General features: G+C 47.2%; 2 protein-coding genes across 2 annotated transcripts in view; one reads left to right on the forward strand and one right to left on the reverse strand.

Moving 5' to 3' along the window:
• The window catches only part of LOC112157247 (fibrinogen-like protein 1), a gene marked incomplete in the record, with an annotated part of 6,982 nt that extends 4,392 nt beyond the window's left edge, over positions 1 to 2,590 (forward strand). Inside the window, 3 exon segments of the mRNA XM_024289889.2 lie at positions 1 to 85; positions 2,016 to 2,206; positions 2,278 to 2,590. Of these exon segments, the coding sequence (XP_024145657.1) occupies positions 1 to 85; positions 2,016 to 2,206; positions 2,278 to 2,512 (511 nt within the window).
• Positions 2,587 to 25,243, reverse strand: part of LOC112157244 (microtubule-associated tumor suppressor 1 homolog) — a gene marked incomplete at its 5' end in the record, with an annotated part of 32,548 nt that continues 9,891 nt past the window's right edge. Inside the window, 11 exon segments of the mRNA XM_024289885.1 lie at positions 2,587 to 4,280; positions 4,344 to 4,441; positions 4,862 to 4,978; positions 6,627 to 6,725; positions 7,229 to 7,302; positions 7,548 to 7,653; positions 8,426 to 8,516; positions 8,592 to 8,715; positions 8,862 to 8,928; positions 17,369 to 17,650; positions 17,843 to 17,958. Of these exon segments, the coding sequence (XP_024145653.1) occupies positions 4,067 to 4,280; positions 4,344 to 4,441; positions 4,862 to 4,978; positions 6,627 to 6,725; positions 7,229 to 7,302; positions 7,548 to 7,653; positions 8,426 to 8,516; positions 8,592 to 8,715; positions 8,862 to 8,928; positions 17,369 to 17,650; positions 17,843 to 17,958 (1,388 nt within the window). The 3' untranslated portion in view covers positions 2,587 to 4,066.

Raw genomic sequence — 25,243 nt, forward strand, 5'->3', positions numbered from 1 at the left:
CTACGACCTGCAGATCGACATGGAGGACTTTAAGGGGAACCACCGCTTTGCAAAGTACCGGAACTTTAGGGTGGACGACGAGCAGGTGAGACGCTCCTGCTGGAAGGAGCAGGAGGAGGTGCTGTGAGGAGGAGGTGCTGTGAGGAGGAGGAGCTGTGTGGAGGAGGTGCTGTGAGGAGGAGGTGCTGTGTGGAGGAGGAGCTCCTCTGCTTTCATATCCCCCCCCCCCCAACCTTGCCTCCCCAGTTTCCCACAGAAGCTGCTCTTATTTAGACTATGCAGGTTTGTACGTTGCCATGGAAACGGGCTGCAAGGTCGCCGGCTGGACGTGCCATTCTGGTTGGAGCAAAACAGGCGCACAGATGTTTGTGAGGAGAAACAAGGAAAACTGCTGGAGAGGTTCTCCTCAAATCCACCAGGAGGACGGACGTCCGGGCTGTGGTTCAGCGTCTGACACTCAATGAGGAAGAAAGAAAACACAGAAAATGTTTCTATAGATCCACCAGCTGCTGTTTGTGTCTGAGAATCCTCCAGAGAGTCGGCTGCTCTCTGAGCATCGATTTTAAATTCACTAAAACTTTATTAACCCTGAACCGAGTCATGAACCGAGTCCTGAACCGAGTCGTGATCCGAGTCCTGAACCGAGTCATGAACCGAGTCCTGAACTTTATCCTGATCCGAGTCCCTCCTCGTCCTCCAGACTGAACATCCGTGTTTTCTCCGAACTCTCCTTCGTTTCCCTGAACGCAGCGTCACGTGAGGCGCGTCTCCACAGCTGTCGGCCTCGAGGGTGAAGATCCGCACCGCCGCTGTCGTTTTTAAACTGCTGAGTCATCTCTGTGAGGACGAGCGGGAAATGTGTCTGAATGCTGACAGCTGGAGAGGCTGGAAGACTTTCCAAATGACGATCGTATTTGAGTGTCAAAAAGATCAAAGTCTCAGTTTTTTAGTGAAACTCAGGGAGGATTTTGTGTCTGTTTGGATCTCTGACATCATTCTCACCTGTGATGATTAGCTCTCCAGGTGAGTTAGGTTGGAGGAGAACCTTCTAAAGAAGGACGTTCCATTCAGCTGGAAAGTGTGAAAGTTAAATGTCTTGAAAAAAACATGAAAACCTTTGATATTTCAGGAAACCTTCAGCGTGATCATCGCTCTCTTCAGAGATTTGTAGCAGGTTGATGCAGATTAAGACACAATGATGAAGATTTCTTCCAGATTAGAGAGCAGCTGCTAAAGTACCATCACAAAGCAGCAGCATGTTTGAAACTGTCTCTGGAGTCCGCCGACATCCAGGTGGAGGATCCTCCTGAGGCTGCAGGTAAAAGTCTATTGGACCCCCCCCCAAACAGCACGATGAACAGCCCTGGAGGGTCCAGATGATGCAGGACTGGGTGTTGGTGGAGGACCACCACATCCCAACAAGGATGTGACGTCAGCATGGAGGAGGTGGAGTCATGGTTTGGGCTGGAATTATGGGGAGAGAGCTGGTGTCATGGTGTGGCCCCCATCCTCTTGGAGCATCCTCAAGCCACATCTCTCTGAGGGAGGGGGGCAGCTCTGGAGGCTGTTCCAGCAGAACCTCTCCAGAAGTTCACTGGATGAAGAATCGTTCCTTAACGATCGGTTAATCGATTAATCGGTTCCTTAACCAAACGTCAATACGTGACAAGGTGGGAGTGAGAATGTGTTGAACTCTGTTGTGATAATGTGGAACATTTGAAGGGTTTTATTTTGGAAGACAATCTTGGTTTGTTCAATAACATTTTATACTCTAACGGTTTAGTGATGCTTAATGTCATTTGGCTTATATAAAAATTTATATAAAATGAATTTATAAAAATATAATTTGCAGAATCATTTAGAGCACACTGTAAAGAGTGTAGAAATGAAAACAAAGACATGAGATCAGAGCAGAGATCAAAGCAGAGATCAAAGCAGAGATCAAAGGAGATCAAAGCAGAGATTAGTGATTGGATTTTCCTTGATTTTCTTCTTTCGTCTCGGTTCTCTTCCAGGACCAGTACCAGCTGCATGTGGGCGAGTACACGGGCACCGGCGACGACGCTCTGTCCGACGCCCTCAACCCCAACAGCCCGTGCTCCGGCGGCATCAAGTTCAGCACCTTCGACCACCCCAACTACATCAACGCCGGCGACGACAAAGGCCGCTGCATCCGGCACAGCAAGTCGGGCTGGTGGTTCTGCCGGTAACGCACGCGCTGCACGCGCCAGCCTATCAGGTTCTGAATCGTGGATGACCCGGTTCTTCTCGTCACAGCTGCGACTCTGGAAATCTGAATGGGCGGTACTACAAGGGGCCGTTCGAGGCCATGAGCGACGACGGCGTGACGTGGTACCTGTGGCACGGATGGTCCTACGCCATCAAGTCTGTGGTGATGATGCTGCGCGCCGCAGACCTGGAGAACCCGCCGCCCATCATCGCACGCTGGCCGGGCCAGTTCCACACCGTCGCAGTGACAGAAGGAACCAACCACGCTCCTTATGGCCAGTAGGAGGCGCCGTCCTCACGGGCGCACCTCCCCGGCAGCCTGCAATAAAGTTCTGACCCGAAATAAAAAACAGCTGCTTCATCTGAGGTTTGGTTTATTCTGTTCAACACGAGGAGAACCAGAACATTCAGCAACACATGACCGAGGCGTTCAGGTACAGGTGACCGAGCCTTTCAGGTACAGGTGACCAAGACGTTTAGGAACACATGACTGAGGCGTTCAGGAACACATGACCAAGACGTTTAGGAACACATGACTGAGGCGTTCAGGAACACATGGCCAAGACGTTTAGGAACACATGACTGAGGCGTTCAGGTACAGGTAACCGAGACGTTCAGGTACACATGACTGAGGCGTTCAGGTACAGGTAACCGAGACGTTCAGGTACACATGACTGAGGCGTTCAGGTACACATGACTGAGGCGTTCAGGTACAGGTAACCGAGACGTTCAGGTACACATGTTTGAGGCGTTCAGGTACAGGTAACCGAGGCGTTCAGGTACAGGTAACCGAGGCGTTCAGGTACACATGACTGAGGCGTTCAGGTACAGGTAACCGAGACGTTCAGGTACACATGTTTGAGGCGTTCAGGTACAGGTAACCGAGGCGTTCAGGTACACATGACTGAGGCGTTCAGGTACACGTGACTGAGGCGTTCAGGTACAGGTGACCGAGGCGTTCAGGTACACGTGACCGAGGCGTTCAGGAACAGGTGACCAAGACGTTTAGGAACACATGACTGAGGCGTTCAGGAACACATGACCAAGACGTTTAGGAACACATGACTGAGGCGTTCAGGAACACATGGCCAAGACGTTTAGGTACACATGACTGAGGCGTTCAGGTACAGGTAACCGAGACGTTCAGGTACACATGACTGAGGCGTTCAGGTACACATGACTGAGGCATTCAGGTACACGTGACTGAGGCGTTCAGGAACAGGTAACCGAGGCGTTCAGGTACACATGACTGAGGCGTTCAGGTACACGTGACTGAGGCGTTCCGGTACACATGACTGAGGCGTTCAGGTACAGGTAACCGAGACGTTCAGGAACACGTGACTGAGGCGTTCAGGTACACGTGACTGAGGCGTTCAGGTACACGTGACTGAGGCGTTCAGGAACAGGTAACCGAGACATTCAGGTACACATGACTGAGGCGTTCAGGAACACGTCGGTTCAAGGACAGACATTTCTGGGCCCGTCAGGACCGGCGTTCAGTCGTTCCCGATTGTCTCTTGGCCACGGCGTGGCCGTTTCCTCTGACCCATAAACCGGAGGGTTCCAGTCGGATCCGGTACATTCACGCAGCAGGTGGGGGAGGGGGGAACAGATCCACGGGATCAAAGTCGCTCGGGTCCAAAACAGTCCAGAACCACGACTGAGCTCGGCTCTTTGGGAAAAGAGGCTTTCAAAAGGCAAAAGAATCCAGATCCACACCTGGCCCCGCCTCCTCCCGACGCGCCCAGGAGGAGCCGGCGGGAACCACGGAGTGGGGGGGCTCAGCACACCCTGAGGAGCGTCTGCTCCTCCTGAAGGAGTCCGGGGCGCCGGCTGGTTATCTGGGAGACAACGGTGTGGCTGTGGGGAAGGAGGCGGAGTTCCGCGGCGAGCCGTACGGCGAGGTGGGCGAGAGGCGGCGTGGACTGGCCAGCAGGTCGCCGTTGTGCAGCTTCCACAGCAGCTCCTCGTTCTCCATGGACAGACGCTTGTTGACCTTCGACTCCTTCTGCAGCGTCTGCTGCAGGAGCGCCTGCTCCGTGGACAGTTGCCTGTGGGGGGAGGGGGGAGCGTCAGCGTCCTGCAGAACCTCCAGAACCTCAGGTGTTCCATACCTGGACAGCGCCGCGTGTTTGTCCATCCGGGCCTTGTAGTCCTCGTTCTCCTGCTGAACCTTCTTCAGAGTTTCCTCCAGCTTCACGTTAACCTCAACCTGAAATCACAGCGTCAGACAGTCTGTAAACACATCTTCATCGTCATCATCATCATCATCTTCATCATCGTCATCTTCATCTTCATCATCTTCATCTTCATCTTCATCATTATTATAATTATCATCATCTTCATTATCTTCATCTTCATCTTCATAATCATCAACATCTTCATCATCTTCATCTTCATCATCATCATCTTCAACATCTTCATTATCTTCATTATCATCTTCATCATTATAATTATCATCATCTTCATCATCATCATCTTCCTCATCATCTTCATCTTCATCATCTTCATCATCATCATCTTCATCATCATCATCTTCATCATCTCCATTATCATCTTCATCATCTTCATCATCATCATCTTCATCATCTCCATTATCATCTTCATCATCTTCATCATCCTCATCACTCACCATCTTCTCCATCTCCATCAGCTTCTTCTCCTTCTGGTGCAGCTGGTTGTTCTTCAGATCCAGAACCACCTTCAGGCTCTCCAGCTCTCTCTCCAGGTAGACGGTGTGCGAGTCCTTCTGCAGGAGAAACACCATCATGACTGACCAGCAGGGGGCGGCGGCGCTCTAGAACCCTCAGTCGGACCAGAACAGGAAACCCCGTCAGCTTCCATCATTTTGCTTAAAACTACTTAAAACTTCTAAGAAATGATGTGAATCCAGACGGTCAGTTTCTGTTTCCTGTGACCCGTTTTCAGAACTATTCCCGTTTCCTTGAAGCTTCAGCTCCACAGTTGGCGTTCTTTAAATTACCGTAATTTTCCAATCGTTTATGGAATCAACGGAACTCCAAAGCTGCTTTTCTTCACTTCAGAATCCGTTGGAATTACAAAATATTCTCGTGAGCTGAAGAGTCACGTTAGTTCAAAGAGCGTGTCATTTCCTGTCGTTAGCATCTCCAGCATTAACGGGCTAACACCAAGCTAACCTCGGAGGTTTGGCGTCAGCCGGTAGAGAATCCACGGACGGCTCAGACTGAAGGACAGACGGATGTTTTTGATAAGGACGCGTCACCAACGCTGTCATCTGTTACCATGACGACATGTATGACGAAGTGAGGGTGAGTGCTAATGAATTTATGGAAAAAATTAATAGCAAGAAATGCAGTTTTGAGTTTGAGTTTTGAGTAGGACAATCTGATGCTAAAACTGTTCTCGTTAGCATCCCGTCAAAACGCATCTGTCACGGCGCCGCTAACGCTCGGGGTCGTAGCGTTTGTCATGAAGATTGTGAGGAACATTTGAGGATCGGACGTATAAACAACAGCGTCTGACTCGCTGCAGACCGCGAGAGGCGTTAGCGTCAGGTTTCAGAGGTCGTAGATCTGTCCCGCTCTCATCTGAGATCCTCATTTTTTGGCGCCGTTTTCTTCTCAGGAGGAGACGCTGCTTTCATGACGTGTTTGGATTTTTTTGATCGACGGCGTTGAAGTTTCCATGGAGGATCTGCGGTCGCTAACGCTAAAGTTAGCATAGCTGCAGGATTTAAGGCGGTTTGAGTTGTTCAGAGTGGAGTGATTTTTGTACCACCGTAATGCGAGGAAAAGTCACAGTTCTGAGATCAAAATGTTCTAAATTGCAAACAAAATGTAAATAAAATTCATAATTTTCAAATCAAACTTTTAATATTTGCTTTGAAAAACTTTTTGTTGCTCGCAAAAAATATTTTTACGTTTGCAAACTTTTTTCTTCCAAAACAAATTTGTGAACAAAGGTTTTTAGATGCGTAGTGCCTCATCTCGCTTTCGTCCTATCTTTGATTTTGCAGCTGAGAGGAAAACCAAAGATATGGCGAAAGCGAGATGAGACACTACGCATCCAAAAACGTTTGTTCACAAATTTTTAAAGAAAAAAAAAGTTTGCAAATGCAAAAAAAGTTTTTCAAAGCAAATTTTAAATATTTTATTTGCGACACTTTACATTCTGTTTGCCACCTAGAAAATTCCGATCTCAAAACTTTTGTTTGCTCTATGGTGGCACAAAAATCCCTCCATAGGTCAGATAATGTCGGCGGGAAATGAATGAACTTTGATAACAATCTGCTCATGTCGGATCACAGAGATCAAAGACATTTATACGAGGATGAAGATGAAGGAACATCGTCAGCAGCTGATGAAGACTCTGATGAAGGTTTCCTCTGAAGGAGACGTCTCCGACGTTCTGGTTACCAGGTTTTTATCGCTCAGGATCTGCCGCCTCCTCTCCTCTTCCACTCGCAGCTTCTGGTTCAGCTCCTCCGTCTCCGCCGTCAGCGCCGAGATCCTGTCCTGGAGGAAACAGTGACATCATCAGGCTCTGTGACATCACATCCTGTCTAGAGGCTCCATGAGCTCTGAGGTTCTCGTCCAATCAGAACTGAGAGCACAAACAGAGAAGAATTCAACCAATCAGCATGAAGCGCAGAGCAGCTGATTCTGTAGTACCGTGAGGCGTGATCTGAGCATGCTCAGTTCTGTCATCCTCTCAGAGCAGGAAGTCGTTTTATCATTTCAAAATAAATTGTTTTTTTAAATATGAAGCATTTGAAACTTCACAAATTATTTCACTACATCGTCTGCCTTCAGACAGATGTCTTCACGAACTGTTTTAGATGTTTCTACAGTTTAAACATTTAAGAGTCGATCTCAAAATTAAAAAAATATCTATAAACTTTACATTTTAACAGAAAAACAGCTGCGATATGCGATCCATCCACTAGATGGCAGTCTGCTCTTGATGTTTAGATTTGGAAAAAAGAAACATTTTTTTTATAAATCTGCAGCAGTCTCACCTCCATGGAGGTCTGCGTCTCCTTCAGCGCGCTCTGCAGCTCCTGCAGCTCCCCCTGGTGGACGCTCCTCATTCCTGAAGGACAGACTCACTTCAGCTGCACAGAAACATGACGCAGACACTGCAGACGCTGCAGACGGAGCAGACACTGCAGATGCTGCCGACGCTGCAGACGCTGCAGACGCTGCAGACGGAGCAGACGCGGCAGACGCTGCAGACGCTGCCGACGCGGCAGATGCTGCCGACGCTGCAGACGCTACAGACGCTGCAGACGGAGCAGACGCTGCAGACGCTGCAGACGGAGCAGGTCAGAGGCTCACCTTCCACGGACGCCGCGTGCTGCTGGCGCTCAGACTCCGCCCTCTGGCTGTGACACTCCTCCTGGCTCCTGAGCTCCGCCTCATGTCGACTCCTGAGCTGCTCCACCTGCAGATCAGAGAACGGATCAGAACCAAACAAACGTAAACAACAAAGACATTTGCATTTAATTTCTAGAGAAACTTTTATTTGTTTGACATATTTTTTGCATTAACTCATTTCAGTTTCTAAATACTAAAACATCAAATAAATTCACTTTAATGGAAGTTTTGACTAAAATCAAATGAATAAAAACATTTTTTAACCCTCTTTTTTTAAGAACTCAAAAATGTTCTCTAATAATTTACTTCTTAAGCTGTTTTGTTGATTAATATTCATCTTTTTATTGAAAACCTCTTTTTTCATTTTATTACAGTTTAATTCCAGTAGAAAAACTCAATTCTGAGTCTGTTTTTATGGCAAAAGTTGAGTTCAAACTGTTTTGCTGTGAATCGATCAAATAAAAATGTAAGAATTTAAAACCAAATCAAAGACGACGTTTATTTGAAACCAAACTAAATACAAAAAGTCTGAGGATTTATTTGCAGGAGTTTCGAGGTTCTGATCCAAAACTCTTGTGGTGTTTGAATCCAAACCTTCAGAACCTGCAGGTCGGCGTTTCCACGGAAAGATCCGGAGTGAAACTGTTGAAATCTGAATCTGTTTGAGGGAAACCCGAAGAATTTCCTGTTTTGATGTTTTTATTTATTCAAATTTATGAAACTTCTGTGCAGATTTGGGTCAAATATGCTGAAGTTAATAAAGTATGAGTGGGTGTGGTTTACGTTCTGACGTTCGGACACTTTTAGCTTAGGTGCGTGCACGTGTCCCGTGCGCTGACCTGCTGCTCCGTGCTGGCGCGGAAGCGGTCCGCCTCCTCCTGGTACTCCTGCAGACATTTGTCCCACTCCTCCTGGTAGACGGTCCTCAGCCTGAAACGCAGACGGACCTGCAGTCACAACACAAGCAGAACCGCAGACTCACCTGTGGAGGGGGCGGGGCCTCACCTGTCCTCCAGCTGCTGCAGCTCCTCCTGGTGCTGCTCCTGCTGCCTCCTCAGGGACTCCTCAAAGCCGAGGCGCGCCTCCTCCTTCTCTCTCTGCAGACGCTGGCAGGTCTGCGCAGACGCAGCTGAGTAGCGTTTAGCAGACGGGGGGCAGAAACAGGCCACAGGTTAGATGGTTGGAGGGGCGCTAACGTCAGACGCGTCTGCAGGTGTCCTGACCTGCAGACGAGTCTGCAGAAACGTCTGCGTGAGGACCGTGGAGGATTCTTACCGAGTTCTCCTCGGAGCTTCGTCAGCTCCGCAGACAGCTCCGTCTTCTGCTTCAGCGCCTCCTCGCGCTGCAGAGAGAAAAAGAGGAGGAGCTTGGCTTTACCGCGCTGCGGAAACGCCGTCTGCGCAGACGGAAGTCTCATGACAGTCACACCATCATCTGCTCAGGAAGTCCCGACAGCTCCGAGGAAACCCGGATGAGGACAAATCAGGATCAGATTGAAGATCAAAAACTTGATAAATTATGTTTGAAGAAAAACTAAAAACGTGGATAAAAATATTCAATATTTATAAACTGATCCTGATAACAGAATCAGCTGCTGTTTTGGGTTTTTGTTTTTTTTTCGTCTTCACTTTCAGTTTACAGCTTCAACTCAGAATTTTCATTTTCTGAACAGATTCTAACTTTACGAGGGGGCGGAGCTTTGAGCTCATTGGCTGCCAGGACATGATGGACATTTTTTGGCAATAAATTTAAATTTTTTTCTCCAATTTGTCACTTTTTCTTTCAGTTTTATAATGTTACGTTTTAAATTTTAAACATTTTCAAGTTTACAATCTGGTTAGAACCCATAAATCCTTTTATCACAAAAGGTGAAACGTTTCTATTTGCATATTGATTCCGTCTGTGAGATCTGTTCTCAAACTTGTTTCCTGTTCGGGGTCACAGTGATGCTGGAGCCTATCCCAGCTACTGGAGGAAGGCGGGGTCACCAGAACGTCACATGACCACAGAGACAGAAACATTCTCTCCTAACAGTTCAGGATCATCAGAGATGAATCCAGTGGGCGGAGCCTAAAGAACAAGCAAACAGGATTTGAACCAGAAACTTCCTGTTTGATTCTGTCTTTATGTCATAAATATAGTATTAAAATAACAAAAGTTTGTTTTAAATCATTTGAAGGAACAACAGAAATAGTTTTATTAGATCTCCTCAGTTTAGTTTGGATTCATTTTAATTTGATTTTATTTAGTTTGTAAAAATTTGAATCTATTTATTTTGAAAATATATTTAGTCAGTTTGTTTTCAGTTTAAAACGTATTTTTTTGATGGTAACAGTAATAAAGAATTCTTTCAAAAATATGATCAGAGAGGTGCGCCCTCTAGTGGACATGGCAGCAGAAACACGGCGGTGATGAACCGTAAACGGAACATCTGCAGATGTTCTGCTCTCCAACATGAGTCAGGATGTTTTAGTAAATCAAGGAGGGAGGGGCCTCACCTGCAAAGGGAGGCGGAGCTTCAGGATGAGCTCCTCATCTGCTGAGGTCTCAACAGGAATCTAACCTCTGAAGTTTTACTGAAAGACTTGATGTAAAATCCTGTGCATGTCTCCGTATGTCTCCCTCTAGTGGTCAGGATGTGATATTTCAGCTGAGAACTGAGTGGAGCTGAAAGATTGAACTGCAGACCGTCGACACTGAGCTGTTTACCGTAAACATGCAGGAGGTTTCATGGAGGCGTGTTCACACCAAAACACACAATGTTATGATGTTCCACACTGACCTTCAGGAGCTCAGAGCCAGAACTGACACCTGAACGCATCATCACAGCCCCAAAGTTCACATTTACCACCAACCAGAGTCTGACTCAGAGGAGCTCTGGTCTGAAACATCTCCAATTCTGAACTGGATCTACGATCCTGGATCTGGGATCCAGGATCTGGTTCTGCAGACAGCTGTAAGCGGGCCGTGGTTCTGATCCCGGTTCTGCTCTGAACAGGTTCAGCTGCAGTCGACCATCAGCAGATTCTCCCCTCAGTGATGAAACATTCCTGAATATTTTCCACCCTCATTCTGTCCAAGCTCCTCCTCCCTGATTCCCTGAACCTTCCCTCACAGACTCTGGCTGAGGAAGACCCGTCTGCCTGAAAAAAGTTCAGATCCCAAAAAGGTCTTTGAGCGCCTCTGTGTCTTCAAACAAACGGTTTTCCTTCAGAACAAACATTTCTGTAAAAGCTTTGATTAAATCACAGATCAGAAAAACTGCTCAAGTCGGTTCATGTTTGTCCTACTGTAATGACAACTCTCAACTCTAGGTGGCAGCGTCTGACCGTTTGTTTGCTTTTAACCCTTTTGGCCCCAAAATAAATGGAGACGTCAGTCATCATGAAGAAGATCCTTCAGTGTGAGCTTTGGTCGTATGAAACTTTCTCTGAACACGTCCACCACAGCTCGACTCTCTGCTTAAATCAAACAGGCCTGCTATTAGCAGACCTTAGCACGCTAAAGTTAGCATGCTATTAGCAGACCTTAGCACGCTAAAGTTAGCATGCTATTAGCAGACCTTAGCACGCTAAAGTTAGCATGCTATTGCTAGCACACTAAGGTAATTATAATTACATTAGTTCACTAAAGTTATCATACTAACATTATCATACTAAAGTTAGCAAAGTAATGTTAGCATGTTTACATTAGCATACTAAAGTTAGCGACCTAATGTTAGCACAATGAAGCAAGAATACTTACATTAGCATATCGATGTTAGCAAACTAAAGTTAGCAAGCTAATATGACCACAATATCCTAAGAATACTTACATTAGCTTACTAAAGTTAGTACACTAATGTTAGCATACTATAGCTAGCAAAGTAATGCTAACATACTAACATCAGTGCACTAACATTAGCACAATTAAGCTAGCATGCTAATGTTAGTGCATTAACATTAGCATACTGAGGTTAGCACATTAAAACTAGCATACTAACATTAGCATGCTCACTTATTTTTATAGGCTGGAGACGCTATGCTAGCCTGCTATCATCGTACGAGATGCACGAAGAGCGCCGCCATATTGGACATGTCAGCAGACAGTGAAATGACCACAAAAGGTTAACTTGGGTCTAATTTTAAAAGGAAAAAACAAAGTGCAGCAGACGAACATTTGAAACTATAAAATATTTATATTTATATTTATATAATACTTTATAGGAACCGAGTCCATACGACACACGACTGAACTTTAAATCTACACAGATTTACACAAACTGTTAGACTTCTGTCTTCACTCAGGAAATCATGGAGTTTCTATTCCTCCTTTTAGTAATAGTCTTCAATTCAGACTGGACCGGTTCTGGACTGGACCGGTTCTGGACTGGACCAGTGCTGGACTGAAACGGTTCTGGACTGGACCGGTTCTGGACTGGACCGGTTCTGGACTGGACCGGTGCTAGACTGAAACGGTTCTGGACTGGAGCGGTTCTGGACTGAAAGAATTTAGACTAGATCGGTTCTGGACTGGAGCGGTTCTGGACTGGACTGGTTCTGGACTGGACCGGTTCTGGACTGGACCGGTTCTGTGAACCTCTGATGATCCGTTGTCTCTGTTTTGAACTCGGCGAGGCGGTTCTGAGCGGCTGACGGGTGGCGGCGCTGGCTGGCGGCGTTTTCCTGACAGACAGGTTGAAACATTGGCCTGCAGACATTCAGAACTTTCTCGAGGAGGAAGAGGAGTTCTGGCCCGGTTTGTCTGCCTGTTGGAAGTATTTTTCCTTCTGTTCCTGTTGTCTAAGTGAAACAAACTTCCGGATCGTTCCGGGTTAGAAGTTTCTCTGTTTCCCTGCAGTGGATTCCAGCTCCATTTCAGTCTTGGAATTTTGACAAAATTCAGTTTTCAGGTTTTTTAAACGGGTTCTGGAGCCGGTCCAGATCAAGAATGAAGATTTAATTTGACCTTTAGAGGATAAACACAAACTTTCAGTCTGTTTCCATGAAACCAATTCATCCGTGAGCAGAAAGTATTTAGAGTTTTTCTACAACTTCAATTCTGAATTAGAACTTCAGAACTTCAGAACTTCAGAACTTTAGAACTTTAGAACTTTAGAACTTCAGAACTTCAGAATTTTAGAACTTCAGAACTTTAGAACTTCAGAATTTTAGAACTTTAGAACTTTAGAACTTTAGAACTTCAGAACTTCAGAACTTTAGAACTTTAGAACTTTAGGACTTTAGAACTTTAGAACTTTAGAACTTCAGAACTTCAGAATTTTAGAACTTCAGAACTTTAGAACTTTAGAACTTCAGAACTTCAGAACTTCAGAACTTTAGAACTTCAGAACTTTAGAACTTTAGAACTTCAGAACTTTAGAACTTCAGAACTTTAGAACTTTAGAACTTTAGAACTTTAGAACTTTAGAACTTCAGAACTTCAGAACTTCAGAACTTTAGAACTTCAGAACTTCAGAACTTTAGAACTTTAGAACTTCAGAACTTCAGAATTTTAGAACTTCAGAACTTCAGAACTTTAGAACTTCAGAACTTTAGAACTTTAGAACTTTAGAACTTCAGAACTTCAGAACTTTCGAGTTGATTTTCAGTCTGAATCTTTTCTTTTTGTAAATCCGGCTCATATTCTGACGTCGTTCCTCACTGGGGGGTAAATCTCCATCTTTCAGATGTTTTTCTCGTCGGCGTTTCCTTTATTTTCCTGCTGGTTCGGTTCTGGTTCTGGTCGGCGGCGCTGAGACGTTACGTGTCGGATCTGTTTCTTACGGTGAAATTCCCTCCAGAGCTGCACGTGTGCGGCGTCCACAGCAGCTGGAACGCTGCCCCCCCATCAGAACATTCTGATCCAGCAGCTGCACATCTGCAGCTGCGCATGCAGACCCCCCCCCTCCCCCCACACCTGTCGTCTGCTCCCGAGCCGCCGCTCAGGCGTCCTGCAGCACGCCGCGGAGCGTGACAGCAGCAGCGCTCTCTATAAACAAACCTCCCCCCCCCCGCCACACGCGGACCGGGGGGGTAAACAGACCTTCCTGCGCTTCCTCCTGCGGCGATGGGGGGGCGGCGTGCCGGGCTCGGCGGGGGCCTTGCTCTCCGTGGAGCCCATGGATCCGGACCAGCAGCTGCTCCAGAAACCGTCTGTCTGACTCTCACTCTACCTGTTCAGCCTCCCGCCCCCCCGGGCCGTCCCCCGCCCTCCTGCAGGAATGCCAGTCATTCCTGCGCCTCCCCACGCCTCTTCGCGTCTCCCCACGCCTCCTCGCGCCTCCTCGCACCTCCTCGCGTCTCCTCACACGGGTTTGCTGCTCGTCTGCAGCCGGCAGTCACACAACTTCAAACACAAGTTTTGTTTAATCTCCACTTCAGAGCTCCGCCCCTTCTTTAGAGCTCCACCCCATCCTGCTCCCCCGACCCCCCCCCCGAGGGAACACAGCAGCCGTCTGTTTCCATTCACCCCCCCTCAGAGGACAGAACAGAATGAAGACATTTAAATGTAGCGTCTCTATCAGCTACGGAGTCACAAGAGGGTCAAAAAGGCAATAACACTTTCACGTAGAATTGTCTAGTATGAAGAGAACCTCCAACAAATGGACAGAAATGAATAGAAAAGTGTCTTTAAATAAACGAACAGTAAAGAAACATTTAAAAAGAACGTTTCTAAATGGTTTAAAATGAATTTAAATCTATGTTTTTGTTCTTAAATTCCTTAAACGGAAAGGTTTCTGTTCTGAAACATCAAACATCAAAGAGCAGGTCATGTGACCTTCGTCTGTTTGTGTCTGACAGCGATAAGGTCCGCCTGAAGATAAGGATCCACTTTCCCTCGGACACCTGGAGATCAGAGCGCTGCGGCGCCCTCACCGCGCACGCCACGGCGAGGCGGCAGGAAGAGTTCGTGTCACTCAGCTGCAGACGGGAGGCGGAGCTTTCTGGAAAATGATTGACAGAATTCCCAGAGGGGTCTGTGAAGACAGGCAGCTGTGGTGGAGCGTCCAGCCATGAGGCTCACGACGTCTAACAGCTGATCAGAGCAAACACGGAGCGTCCGGGACTCCGCCCACAGCATCCTGCAGACGCCGTGAATCACCTGAAGACGCTCCACGCCCACTTCAGCTGGAATCCTGAGCCAACAAACAGTTGGAGGAACGCCATCACTTCCTGCTCGGTCACTAACAAATACCTGGCAGGTGAGTGACGACCTCGTCACCTCCTGACTCAAACTCCACGGAACGCCGGGTTCCTCCTTCACTTTGACCTTCAGGATCCTTCTGGGTTTTTCCTTCAGCAGAATCTTGAAGGACTCTTCAGCACCAGAGCGGCACCGGCGTTCGTCCTCTTTGACCTTCAGTCACTGAGCGGTTATGTCCTTCACCTTAAAGTTTGGTAAACCTGTTTTTCTTTCAGGATCCTCTGGATGAAGAGTCGTGGGAAACGGCGGGAAACGGCGGCGCTGACCTGCAGCCAGAGGAGCTAGCTTCGATCCGCTAATGTCCGCACACCCGCCGCAGATCAAGAAGCTTCAGAGGATGTGAGCTTTAGTTTCATTGGTTTGTTCAGAGGGTTCACCAAATACCAGCCGTCAACCTTCAGCTTCTGCTCATGGCGGCGGGGGCGTGGCCGGCCTCAACGAGTCAGCCGCTACCTCGCCTCAGCACTGATCCTATGATTACAGGCCGCGGGGGCTTCCCTTCCACCTGTCAGGTGGAGGTGAACTCTGACAGCTGATGCTTTCACCTCATTCACCCGACCTGAAGCCCCTCCCACAAACATCCATCCAGGGTCGTGAAACGGCGCCGAGCTGAAGACGACCAGCGCTCTGGGAGGACCCAACAGTCGACCCCACAAACCTTTAAAGCTTCAGTCCAGCTGCTTCACCCGAAGGTTTGGGTCAAACAGCAGCAAAATGGAATCGGAGTCTGACCGCGAGAACTTAACCTCCGAGACGAGACGTCCGCTCCTCGCAGTCGTCCACAGACGTCCGCTCCTCGCGGTCCTCCACAGACGTCCGCTCCTCGCAGTCCTCCACAGACGTCCGCTCCGCTCAGTCCTCCACAGACGTCCGCTCCTCGCGGTCCTCCACAGACGTCCGCTCCTCGCAGTCCTCCACAGACGTCCGCTCCTCGCGGTCCTCCACAGACGTCCGCTCAGTCCTCCACAGACGTCCGCTCAGTCCTCCACACACGTCCGCTCCTCGCGGTCCTCCACAGACGTCCGCTCCTCGCGGTCCTCCACACACGTCCGCTCCTCGCGGTCCTCCACACACGTCCGCTCCTCGCGGTCCTCCACAGACGTCCGCTCCTCGCGGTCCTCCACAGACGTCCGCTCCTCGCGGTCCTCCACAGACGTCCGCTCAGTCCTCCACAGACGTCCGCTCAGTCCTCCACAGACGTCCGCTCAGTCCTCCACAGACGTCCGCTCAGTCCTCCACAGACGTCCGCTCTTAACGCCGTTTCAAAGGTTTATGTTTACATATGTTTTCATTTGAAGTAAATTCACATTTATGGTTATTTTTTAAGGGGAAAGTTTTAACAAAGTTATAAATAAAGTTTTAAAAAATGTTACAAAAAAGTTATAATGTTTTTAATAAAGTTATAAATAAAGTTATAAATAAAGTTTTAAATAATGTTACAAATAAAGTTATAAAGTTTTAAATTAAGTTATAAATAGGGTTATAGATAAAGTTACAAAGAATTTTATAAATAATGCTACTAATAATGCTTTAAATAAAGTTATAAAGTTTTAAATAATGTTAGAAATAAAGTTAAAAATAAAGTTTAAAAAAAAGTTATTAATACAGTTTTAAATAAAGTTTTAAATAAAGTTAGATTTGAACATGTGAAAGTTTTGCTGTTTAGCACAAACAAAACTCCTTAAAAAACGAGTGAAATAAAACCTGAATTTGAACTCAGTTTGTCAACAGTTTGTTTGTTTGTCTGTTTGTTTGTTTGTTTGTTGTTCAGCCGCTCAGTTCGGTCCAGGACCGTATCAACACCATCCGCTCTACAATTCTTTCTCTTAAACACCTGATATGACATCAGCGATTTACCTGAAACCGAATCACCACGAACATTCTACATCATTGTTCACGACTCCACTGAGTTCTGATGAGGAACATGTAGAAGGAAAATTTAAACATGTTTTTTTTCTGCCAGAAGTGATCTGCTGCAATGCATTGTGGTCTATATTCTGGTCTCGCTGGAGACAGCGGACAGGTGTGAGGACCTAGGTGTTCACATCCTGCAGGATCTCACATGGACCTGTCATGTTAACGTCCAGGTGAAGAGCGCCCGGCGGCGTCTGGACCCCTCAGGCCCTGAAGGACGTCCCCTCACAGGTGCTGAAGGACCTCCCCCCTCAGGCCCTGAAGGACGTCCCCTCACAGGTGCTGAAGGACGTCCCCTCACAGGTGCTGAAGACACCTGCAGCTCTGAGAACATCTAGTTCTTCACAAAGACTTCTGGGAAATGTCTGGAGCTCTGGATTCAGAATGATAGATTCAGACAGTAGAGAATGAGTGAGGAAGTAATTCAGACCAAACCAAGATCTAGATAATCGAGTTCAGAAGATTTCCTCTGTGACTCACATCTGCCCCCTACAGGCAGGACGGAGCAACAACATCTGTTCTTTCTGTTTTTGTTTTTATCTGTAATTCACCTGAAAATGTCTAAAATAAAGATGATAAATGAGCTGGAATCAGCGATTATCAGGAAAACTTGAACAGGATGTTGTGTCATCAAAGCAGGAAGTGAGTGGGAGGAGTCAAAGGCAGAAGGAGGTGAGGGTTACCGCGGAGAACAGGTGCTGGATGACGGTGGCCAGAGCCTCCACGCGGCGGTTCCCCTGCAGCAGCAGCCTCCTCAGCTGGACCGCCGCCTGGTTCTTCCTCTCCTCTTTGTTCTGCTTCTCCGCAGCGCCGCCCGCGCCCGGTCTGGAGCCATTTTGAAGGCGGGATCCAGTTTTTGGGCTCTGCCGGGGCCCGGTTCGTGTTCTGAACCCGGTGGTGCTGGGGGGGTCAGCAGCAGGCAGAACCGCAGACCCTGGAGAGTTAGCGTTTGTGACGTCTGACACCTGAGATGAAGACGAGAGACACTTTGGATCTGAGTTCAGGTCCAGTCGTTCAGAACGGTTCTGCTGAGTCCGGCTGACACCGTCAGCTCAGATTTGATGCGATCAGAAATATGAACCGCAGATCAATAAATCTCAGATGCTCTAAAATATGAAACACAAATCCGGTTCTGCTGAACAAAGAAGTAGACCTACCAGTTCTGGAGGCTGGTTCTGATGGTTCTGCTGGTTCTGCTGGTTTCCTGCTGCCGGCGAGCAGATCTGGGAGCTGCTGCTGGGGGGTCGGGGCCCCTCCCGTTGGTTTCTGTCCACTGCAAGAGAGCGGCGACCTCTTAGAGCGGGCGCAACATTTGGCATGGTGACCACGCACGTGAACGTGCGCTCCGGAGCCGCCGTGCGCTCTAAAGCTGACGTGCGCTCCGGAGCAGAGCAGCAGCATGACCCCCCCAAACGCTCGCCAACAGAAACACACAGACCTCCACTCAGCAGCTAGAAACGCCCTGACAGCAGAGACTGATGCATCATGGGAAGGTTATGACTGCGCTGAGAGCGTTAATGCGCTGATGCCGTCCATTAAGGAGTCCATTACCAAAGAAAGGCCATTAGAGGCGGAGCTCCTCTTCGATCCGGTTCCTTTTAGCTTCTCAGAATCAAGACTGACGGGAAGAGCAGCTGCAGGAGTGAGACGGGTCTTAACCGGGTCTGAATCGGGTCTGAACCGGGTCTGAACCAGGTCTAAACTTGATCATAACCTGGTCTGAACCAAGTCTGAACCAGGCCTGACCCAGATCTGAACCGGGTCATAACCAAGTCTAAACTAGATGTATACCAGGTCTGAACCGGATCTGAACCCAGATTATAAAGAGGTCTTAACCAAATCGGAACCAGGTCTGAACTGGGTCAGAAGGAGGTCTAGACCAGGACTTAACTGGGTCTGAATCGGGTTTAAACCTGATCTGAACCTGAAATAAAAAGGAATCTGAACCAGGTTTGATCTGGATCTGAACCGGGTCTAAACTGGATAAGAAATTGTGATAAAAAAAGAGGTCTGAACCAGATCGGAACTGGGTTTAAGACAGGTCGGAAACAGGTCTTAATTCTGTATAAAATTGGGTCTGAACTTGGTAACCAGAAACAGTTAATCCAAGACTCTTGCCTTTTCATTTTGCTACCTTGTGTTTTTCCTGTTGCTATAACGACAGCATCTGAGGGGCGGAGACAAGGATTTAATTCAGCGATTTTGTGGAATCTGACAGTCGAACAATTTTGTTTTTGCAGATAATCTTCCCAAAAGCAACTTTCTAAAGATCACCCAGAGAATTCAGTAATTCTGTTTTCACTAAACTTCACAAATCCGGAACTTTAGAAGTTTTTCAGTTTCTCTAAACAGCCGACACCAGAACAACCAGGAGAACACGGATCCTTCCAAGAAACACCTGGATCTGCTGACCGTGAGTTCCTCTGTGTTCTTCATGGAGAAGAACACAGCTTCACAGCCTCTTCATGTTATGACCCGCTGGGGGCGGAGTCACCGAACAAGTCAAAGAGCGAGTCAAAGAGCAAGTCAAAGAGCGAGTCACAGAACGAGTCAAAGAACGAGTCAAAGAGTGGGTAAAAGAGCGAGTCAAAGAACGAGTCAAAGAGCAAGTCAAGGAGCGAGTTAAACAACGTGTCAAAGAGCGAGTCAAGGAGCGAGTCAAAGAGTGGGTAAAAGAGCGAGTCAATGAATGAGTCAAAAAGCGAGTCAAAGAACGAGTCAAAGAGCGAGTCAAAGAATGAATCAAATAACGTGTCAAAGAGCTATCAAAGAACGAGTCAAAGAGAGAGACAAAGAATAAGTCAAAGAGCGCGTCAAAGAGCAATCAAAGAACGAGTCATAGAGCGCGTCAAAGAGCGAGTCAAAGAGCGACTCAAAGAGCGAGTCAAAGAGCAATCAAATAACGAGTCAAAGAACGAGTCAAGGAGCTATCAAAGAACGAGTCAAAGAGTGAGTCAAAGACCTTTTAAAGAACGTGTCAAAGAACGAGTCAAAGAGCAATCAAAGAACAAGTCAAAGAGCGTGTCAAAGAACGAGTCAAAGAGCGAGTCAAAGAGCTATCAAAGAGCGAGTCAAAGAACATGTCAAATCGATTCAAAGAGCGAGTCAAAGAGCGAGTCAAAGAGCGAGTGAAAGAGTGAGTCAAAGAGCAATCAAAGAGTGAGTCAAAGAGCAATCAAAGAATGAGTCAAAGAGCGAGTCAAAGAGCAAGTCAAAGCGAGTCAAAGAGCAATCAAAGACCTTTTAAAGAACGAGTCAAAGAGCAATCAAAGACCGAGTCAAAGAGCGAGTCAAAGAACGAGTCAAAGAGCGAGTCAAAGAACGAGTCAAAGAGCGAGTCAAAGAGCGAGTCAAAGAACGTGTCAAAGAGCGTGTCAAATAACGAGTCAAAAAGCGAGTCAAAGAGCGAGTCAAAGAGTGAGTCAAAGAGTGAGTCAAAGAGCTATCAAAGAACGCATCAAAGAATGAGTCAAAGAGCTATCAAAGAATGAGTCAAAGAGTGAGTCAAAGAACGAGTCAAAGAGCTATCAAAGAATGAGTCAAAGAGTGAGTCAAAGAACGAGTCAAAGAGCAATCAAAGAATGAGTCAAAGAACGAGTCAAAGAGCGAGTCAAAGAACGAGTCACAGAGCGTGTCAAAGAACGAGTCAAAGAGCGAGTCAAAGAACGAGTCAAAGAGCTATAAAAGAACGGGTCAAAAAGCGAGTCAAAGAGCAATGAATCAATTAATGAGTCAAAGAGCGAGTCAAAGAGCTGTCAAAAACGAGTCAAAGAGCGAGTCAAAGAACGAGTCACAGAGCGTGTCAAAGAACGATTGAAAGAGTGAGTCAAAGAGCGAGTCAAAGAGCGAGTCAAAGAGCGAGTCAAAGAGCGAGTCAAAGAGCAAGTCAAAGCGAGTCAAAGAGCAAGTCAAAGCGAGTCAAAGAGCAATCAAAGACCTTTTAAAGAACGAGTCAAACAGCAATCAAAGAGCGAGTCACAGAGCGAGTCAAAGAGCGAGTCAAAGAACGAGTCAAAGAGCCAGTTAAAGAGCGAGTCAAAGCTAGTCAAAGAGCAAGTCAAAGATTGAGTCAAAGAGCGAGTCAAACAGCAATCAAAGAGCGAGTCAAAGAGCGAGTCAAAGAACAAGTTAAAGAGCGAGTCAAAGAGCGAGTTAAAGAGCGAGTCAAAGCGTGTCAAAGAGCTATCAAAGAACGAGTCAACGAACGAGTCAAAGAGGGAGTCAAAGAACAAGTTAAAGAGCGAGTCAAAGCGAGTCAAAGAGCGAGTCAAAGAACGAGTCAAAGAGCGAGTCAAAGAGCGAGTCAAAGAACAAGTTAAAGAGCGAGTCAAAGCGAGTCAAAGAGCGAGTCAAAGAATGAGTCAAAGAGCGAGTTATCAAAGTTCATGTCATGAGTTGGTGTTGAGCGTGTGTTGAGCATGTTCAAAGTGGGCGTGGCTGTCCGTACCTGCAGGCTGCCAGGTGGACATGCAGAGCTGCTGAGCCCAGACTGAGGGAGAAACCAGACCGTTAGCATGCAGGTCACATGACACGATCACATGACGCGATCACATGACGCGATCTCATGGCGTGATCACATGATATGATCACATGACACAAACATGGAGGACAGTTGCTGGACGACACACTCTGGTTCCTTCAGAGAAAGGGATGGTTCCAGAGGATGAACTGATGCTGAAGAAGATGATGATGAAGGTCGTGAGGGAGGGGGTTGAGCTTAATGGAGCTCCTCCTTCTGTCCTGGAGGAACACATTTTAGTGTAGAGAGTCTGCACTCTATCTATGGATTGAGAAACCCATCACACCTTCAGGAGGCCCCTCCTCTGTAGGGCTCCTCACCTGTCTGGTTGCTCCTCCCCTTCTGCTCTCTTTCTTGTTTGTGTCTTTAAGCTGCTGGAGTGAATCATCAAAGTGTTTGTAAGATTCGGATTTTTTGAACATTAATCTGCTGAAACATCTCCTGCAGCTCCAGAATCTGGAAGAACTCTCTGGACTTTGTGTCTGCAGATGAACAGACCTCATGAGGGACCTTACAGTCGACCTGTCAGCTCCAAACACTAACGAGATCATGACAGGTTGACGGTCCGTCTTTAACGAGCTGCCTCGTTAACACACATGGGGGGCGGAGGCATCCTGCTTCCATGTGGCGCTGCAGAGCTAAAGCTGGGATTACTGCAGGATTACAGAGTCGAGTGTTTGCAGCGTAAACGAGAACACCTGGAAGAGGACCTCATCCTGGACAAGACCCCAGACCACCGAGAAGCTCCATGAAGGACCTCCAGGGATCTTTCTCACCGCCGTCAGCTGCATACAAACACTTTCATCTGAGACCCGGCGTGTTTTACAGGAACTGCTCGCTCATCGATGGTTTCACACTCCCACACAGGCTGTTACCATGGAAACAGGCATGGAGGTCTTTAGCAACACAGTCCACGTGTTTACTTCACTACCCAGAACATGGTTTCTTAGCAACAACAGCACTCTCTGCATCCATGTCTAACGTCAGAGGTGTACATGAGTGACCTTCAAAACAGAGAAACCCACTGAATTGTGGGTAGAAAGATCCAAAATTCTCAAATGTTGTTTCCACGCAAACTGTCATCTATTTTCATACAAACTCCACCCACATCAGCAGGATCACAGCTCAAAAACAGAAATGGGGAATTTTTCTAAAAACCCCAGTTGATGTTGGTCACATGACAGTCAAAGAATGACACCTGCAGCACAGACAGGTGAGGCTGGGACAGGTGAGGCGTGGACAGGTGAGGCTGGAACAGGTGAGGCTGGGACAGGTGAGGCTGGAACAGGTAAGGCTGGGACAGGTGAGGCTGGAACAGGTAAGGCTGGGACAGGTAAGGCTGGGACAGGTAAGGGTGGGACAGGTGAGGCTGGGACAGGTAAGGGTGGGACAGGTGAGGCGTGGACAGGTAAGGCTGGAACAGGTGAGGCTGGGACAGGTAAGGGTGGGACAGGTGAGGCGTGGACAGGTGAAGCTGGAACAGGTGAGGCTGGAACAGGTGAGGCTGGGACAGGTGAGGCTGGGACAGGTGATCTTGTTGGTTTCATTTACATTTTCCATAAAAGTTTAGAGCAGAGAAGTTCAGGAGAGTTTAACTGAAGAGTCCTGCAGATGTGGGAGGGGCCAGAGGCAGCATCAGCTGATGGTTACTAAGATGGAAAACGTGGAAAAAGTTTTTTTAAACAAAGTGTAAATTAGGTTGTATCCTCTAGAGGACGCCAGAACACGTATGAACGTCATTTCAGTCTGTTTTCACAAAAAGATTGGTTTGTGTTTCAAATAGATCCATTTGATCTGTTAGTCCAACCAACCAATCATCCCTGAATCCATCCATCAATCATTCATCCATCAATCATCCATCAATCATCCATCCATCAATCATCCATCCATCATTCATCATCCATCATTCATCATCCATCATCCATCATCCATCCAACATTGCTGGAGCCCACTAGCTACTGTCCAGGTGAAGGCGGAGCTCCACCTGGACAGTTCTTTGGCCCACTGCAGGTTTTATGTTCCATTCACTCAAATTTGGGATTGTTGCCATGGTGACATGACAGTGTTTTAAAAATAAACTGAGGAATTCCTGAGCTTTTGAGAACATTCTGATTGCAGAAACCTCAGTTAGAAATGATTTGTTGTTTTGGATGAATGTTTACAGGAAACGGTTCCTCAGCCTCTGGATTCTGGTTCTGGTTCTGACCTGAAACCAGCAAACATCTTCATCACAGACTTTAGCAGCTGAAACATGGAACCCTCCACCTGGTTTACATCTGGATCAGCTTCAGATTAAAGCCGGCCTGATTGGCTCTGACTGTGCGGCGTGCACGAGCGCCGCTGCAACGGCGTGCACGTGTGGCGAGTAAAGCCTGCTGTAACCCAGATCGGAGGGCAGCAGAAGTGGGTCTGTGGTGCTCAGACCCAGAAAACATGCGGACACGTGCCGCTGAGCTCAGATGGATGGAACGCCGCCGCCGTCGGACCGGCGCCAGAACTCCACCAGAAACATCCTGAACACGACACCACTTCTGGAGGATTTACACTCAAATCCACGTCAGAGACGATGAAGACGAGACACGTGGAGGACGGCGAAGCTTCAGAGGAGCCTCAGGCCGTCTGATGCTGGCAGACGAACAACATCCAAATCCATTCAGATGTCGGAGACATGGAAGAAACAGGAACGTTTAATCTGCAACAGAGAGCTTTCCATCTGCTGATGGTGAACGTCCACGTGAGGAGGATCCTCTTGAAGAACGTCAAAGATCTGAAGGTTTAATCATGTCATCATTGTGATTGTGAAATGCCACAATTTCTAAAAAAACTCAAATTTATCCAAAAATGTGTTTTTGTGCTTGAAGGAAGTGGGTTTGGGGGCGTGTCCAAATGGAGATTTTTCACAAAACTGCAACAAAAACTGGTTTTTAGAAATAAATGTTCTTCTTGGTTCTTCTTGAGCGCCACACAGAGGGCGCCGCAGAGGTCACTGATGGCTGAGAATCACTGGTTACCTCACGATACGATACTCGATACGATACACGATAGACGATACGATACCCGATACACAATACACGATAAACGATACGATACTCGATACACAATACTCGATAAACGATACACGATACTTGATACTTGATACTCGATACACGGTACATGATATCGATTCTACCGCAGTACTGTGATCATTGGTTAAAATCATCTCCAATAACTCACATTTCATAGAAGAAAACAGTTTTTAGGAAAATGTTTCTTATAGACACTTTTCTGATATCAGTGATACTGTTTGACGTCCATCAACACAAATGAATTCTCTGTAGAGTTCAGTGTTAACAACAGTGAACATGAACCGCTCTGCAGTAGAGACGTCGTTCTGCGTAAACCAGACGATTCTGAAGTAACGATTATCGACGCAGCGCTGCTTCTCGCTGCATCAGGATCTGTTAGAAATCGTTGAACATACCGGTTGTTACCGTAGCTGGAAGAGTGTTGTTGTGGCGTCGCCGACGTCGTCTCTGGTACTAAAAGTAAATGAAGCCGACGCACTTCACCGTTTGACCACAAGGGTCCATTTATGAACTTAAACATGTTTCTCTCAATTAGACAGAATTAGATAGAGGTAAACTGAGGCTCCGCCCCTTTTATGCCTCTGTTGTTGTTGTCTTGCCTAAAGAGTTTTATTTTTTAATTTCAAATAGAAAATGTGCTAAAAAGTGGAGAGGACAACCGTTTTAACACATTAACGTGACAGATCTCTGATCCAAAAACCACCAACAGATCAAAGAAACTGAAAATGTCTTTGATCTTCTGAGCTGCAAACATCTGAACGCTTTCATCGGCTCCAAATGTGGAGCAGAAAATGACTGTTACTCTGGAGTCAAGCGTCCAGCTGGAGGAAGAGCTTCTGCGACAGATCTTCGGACGCTCGGACATCAGAGCTCCTTTGTGACAGCTGAGAGCGACGCGGCGCCCTGAAACCACGGCGAGAAGCAGAACAAACGTTCTGCAGAAATCCAGCTGTGAAGGTCAGCTGGGGGGGGGG

Source organism: Oryzias melastigma, linkage group LG1, assembly GCF_002922805.2.
Source record: "Oryzias melastigma strain HK-1 linkage group LG1, ASM292280v2, whole genome shotgun sequence".
In the NCBI taxonomy this organism is placed as follows: domain Eukaryota; kingdom Metazoa; phylum Chordata; class Actinopteri; order Beloniformes; family Adrianichthyidae; genus Oryzias; species Oryzias melastigma.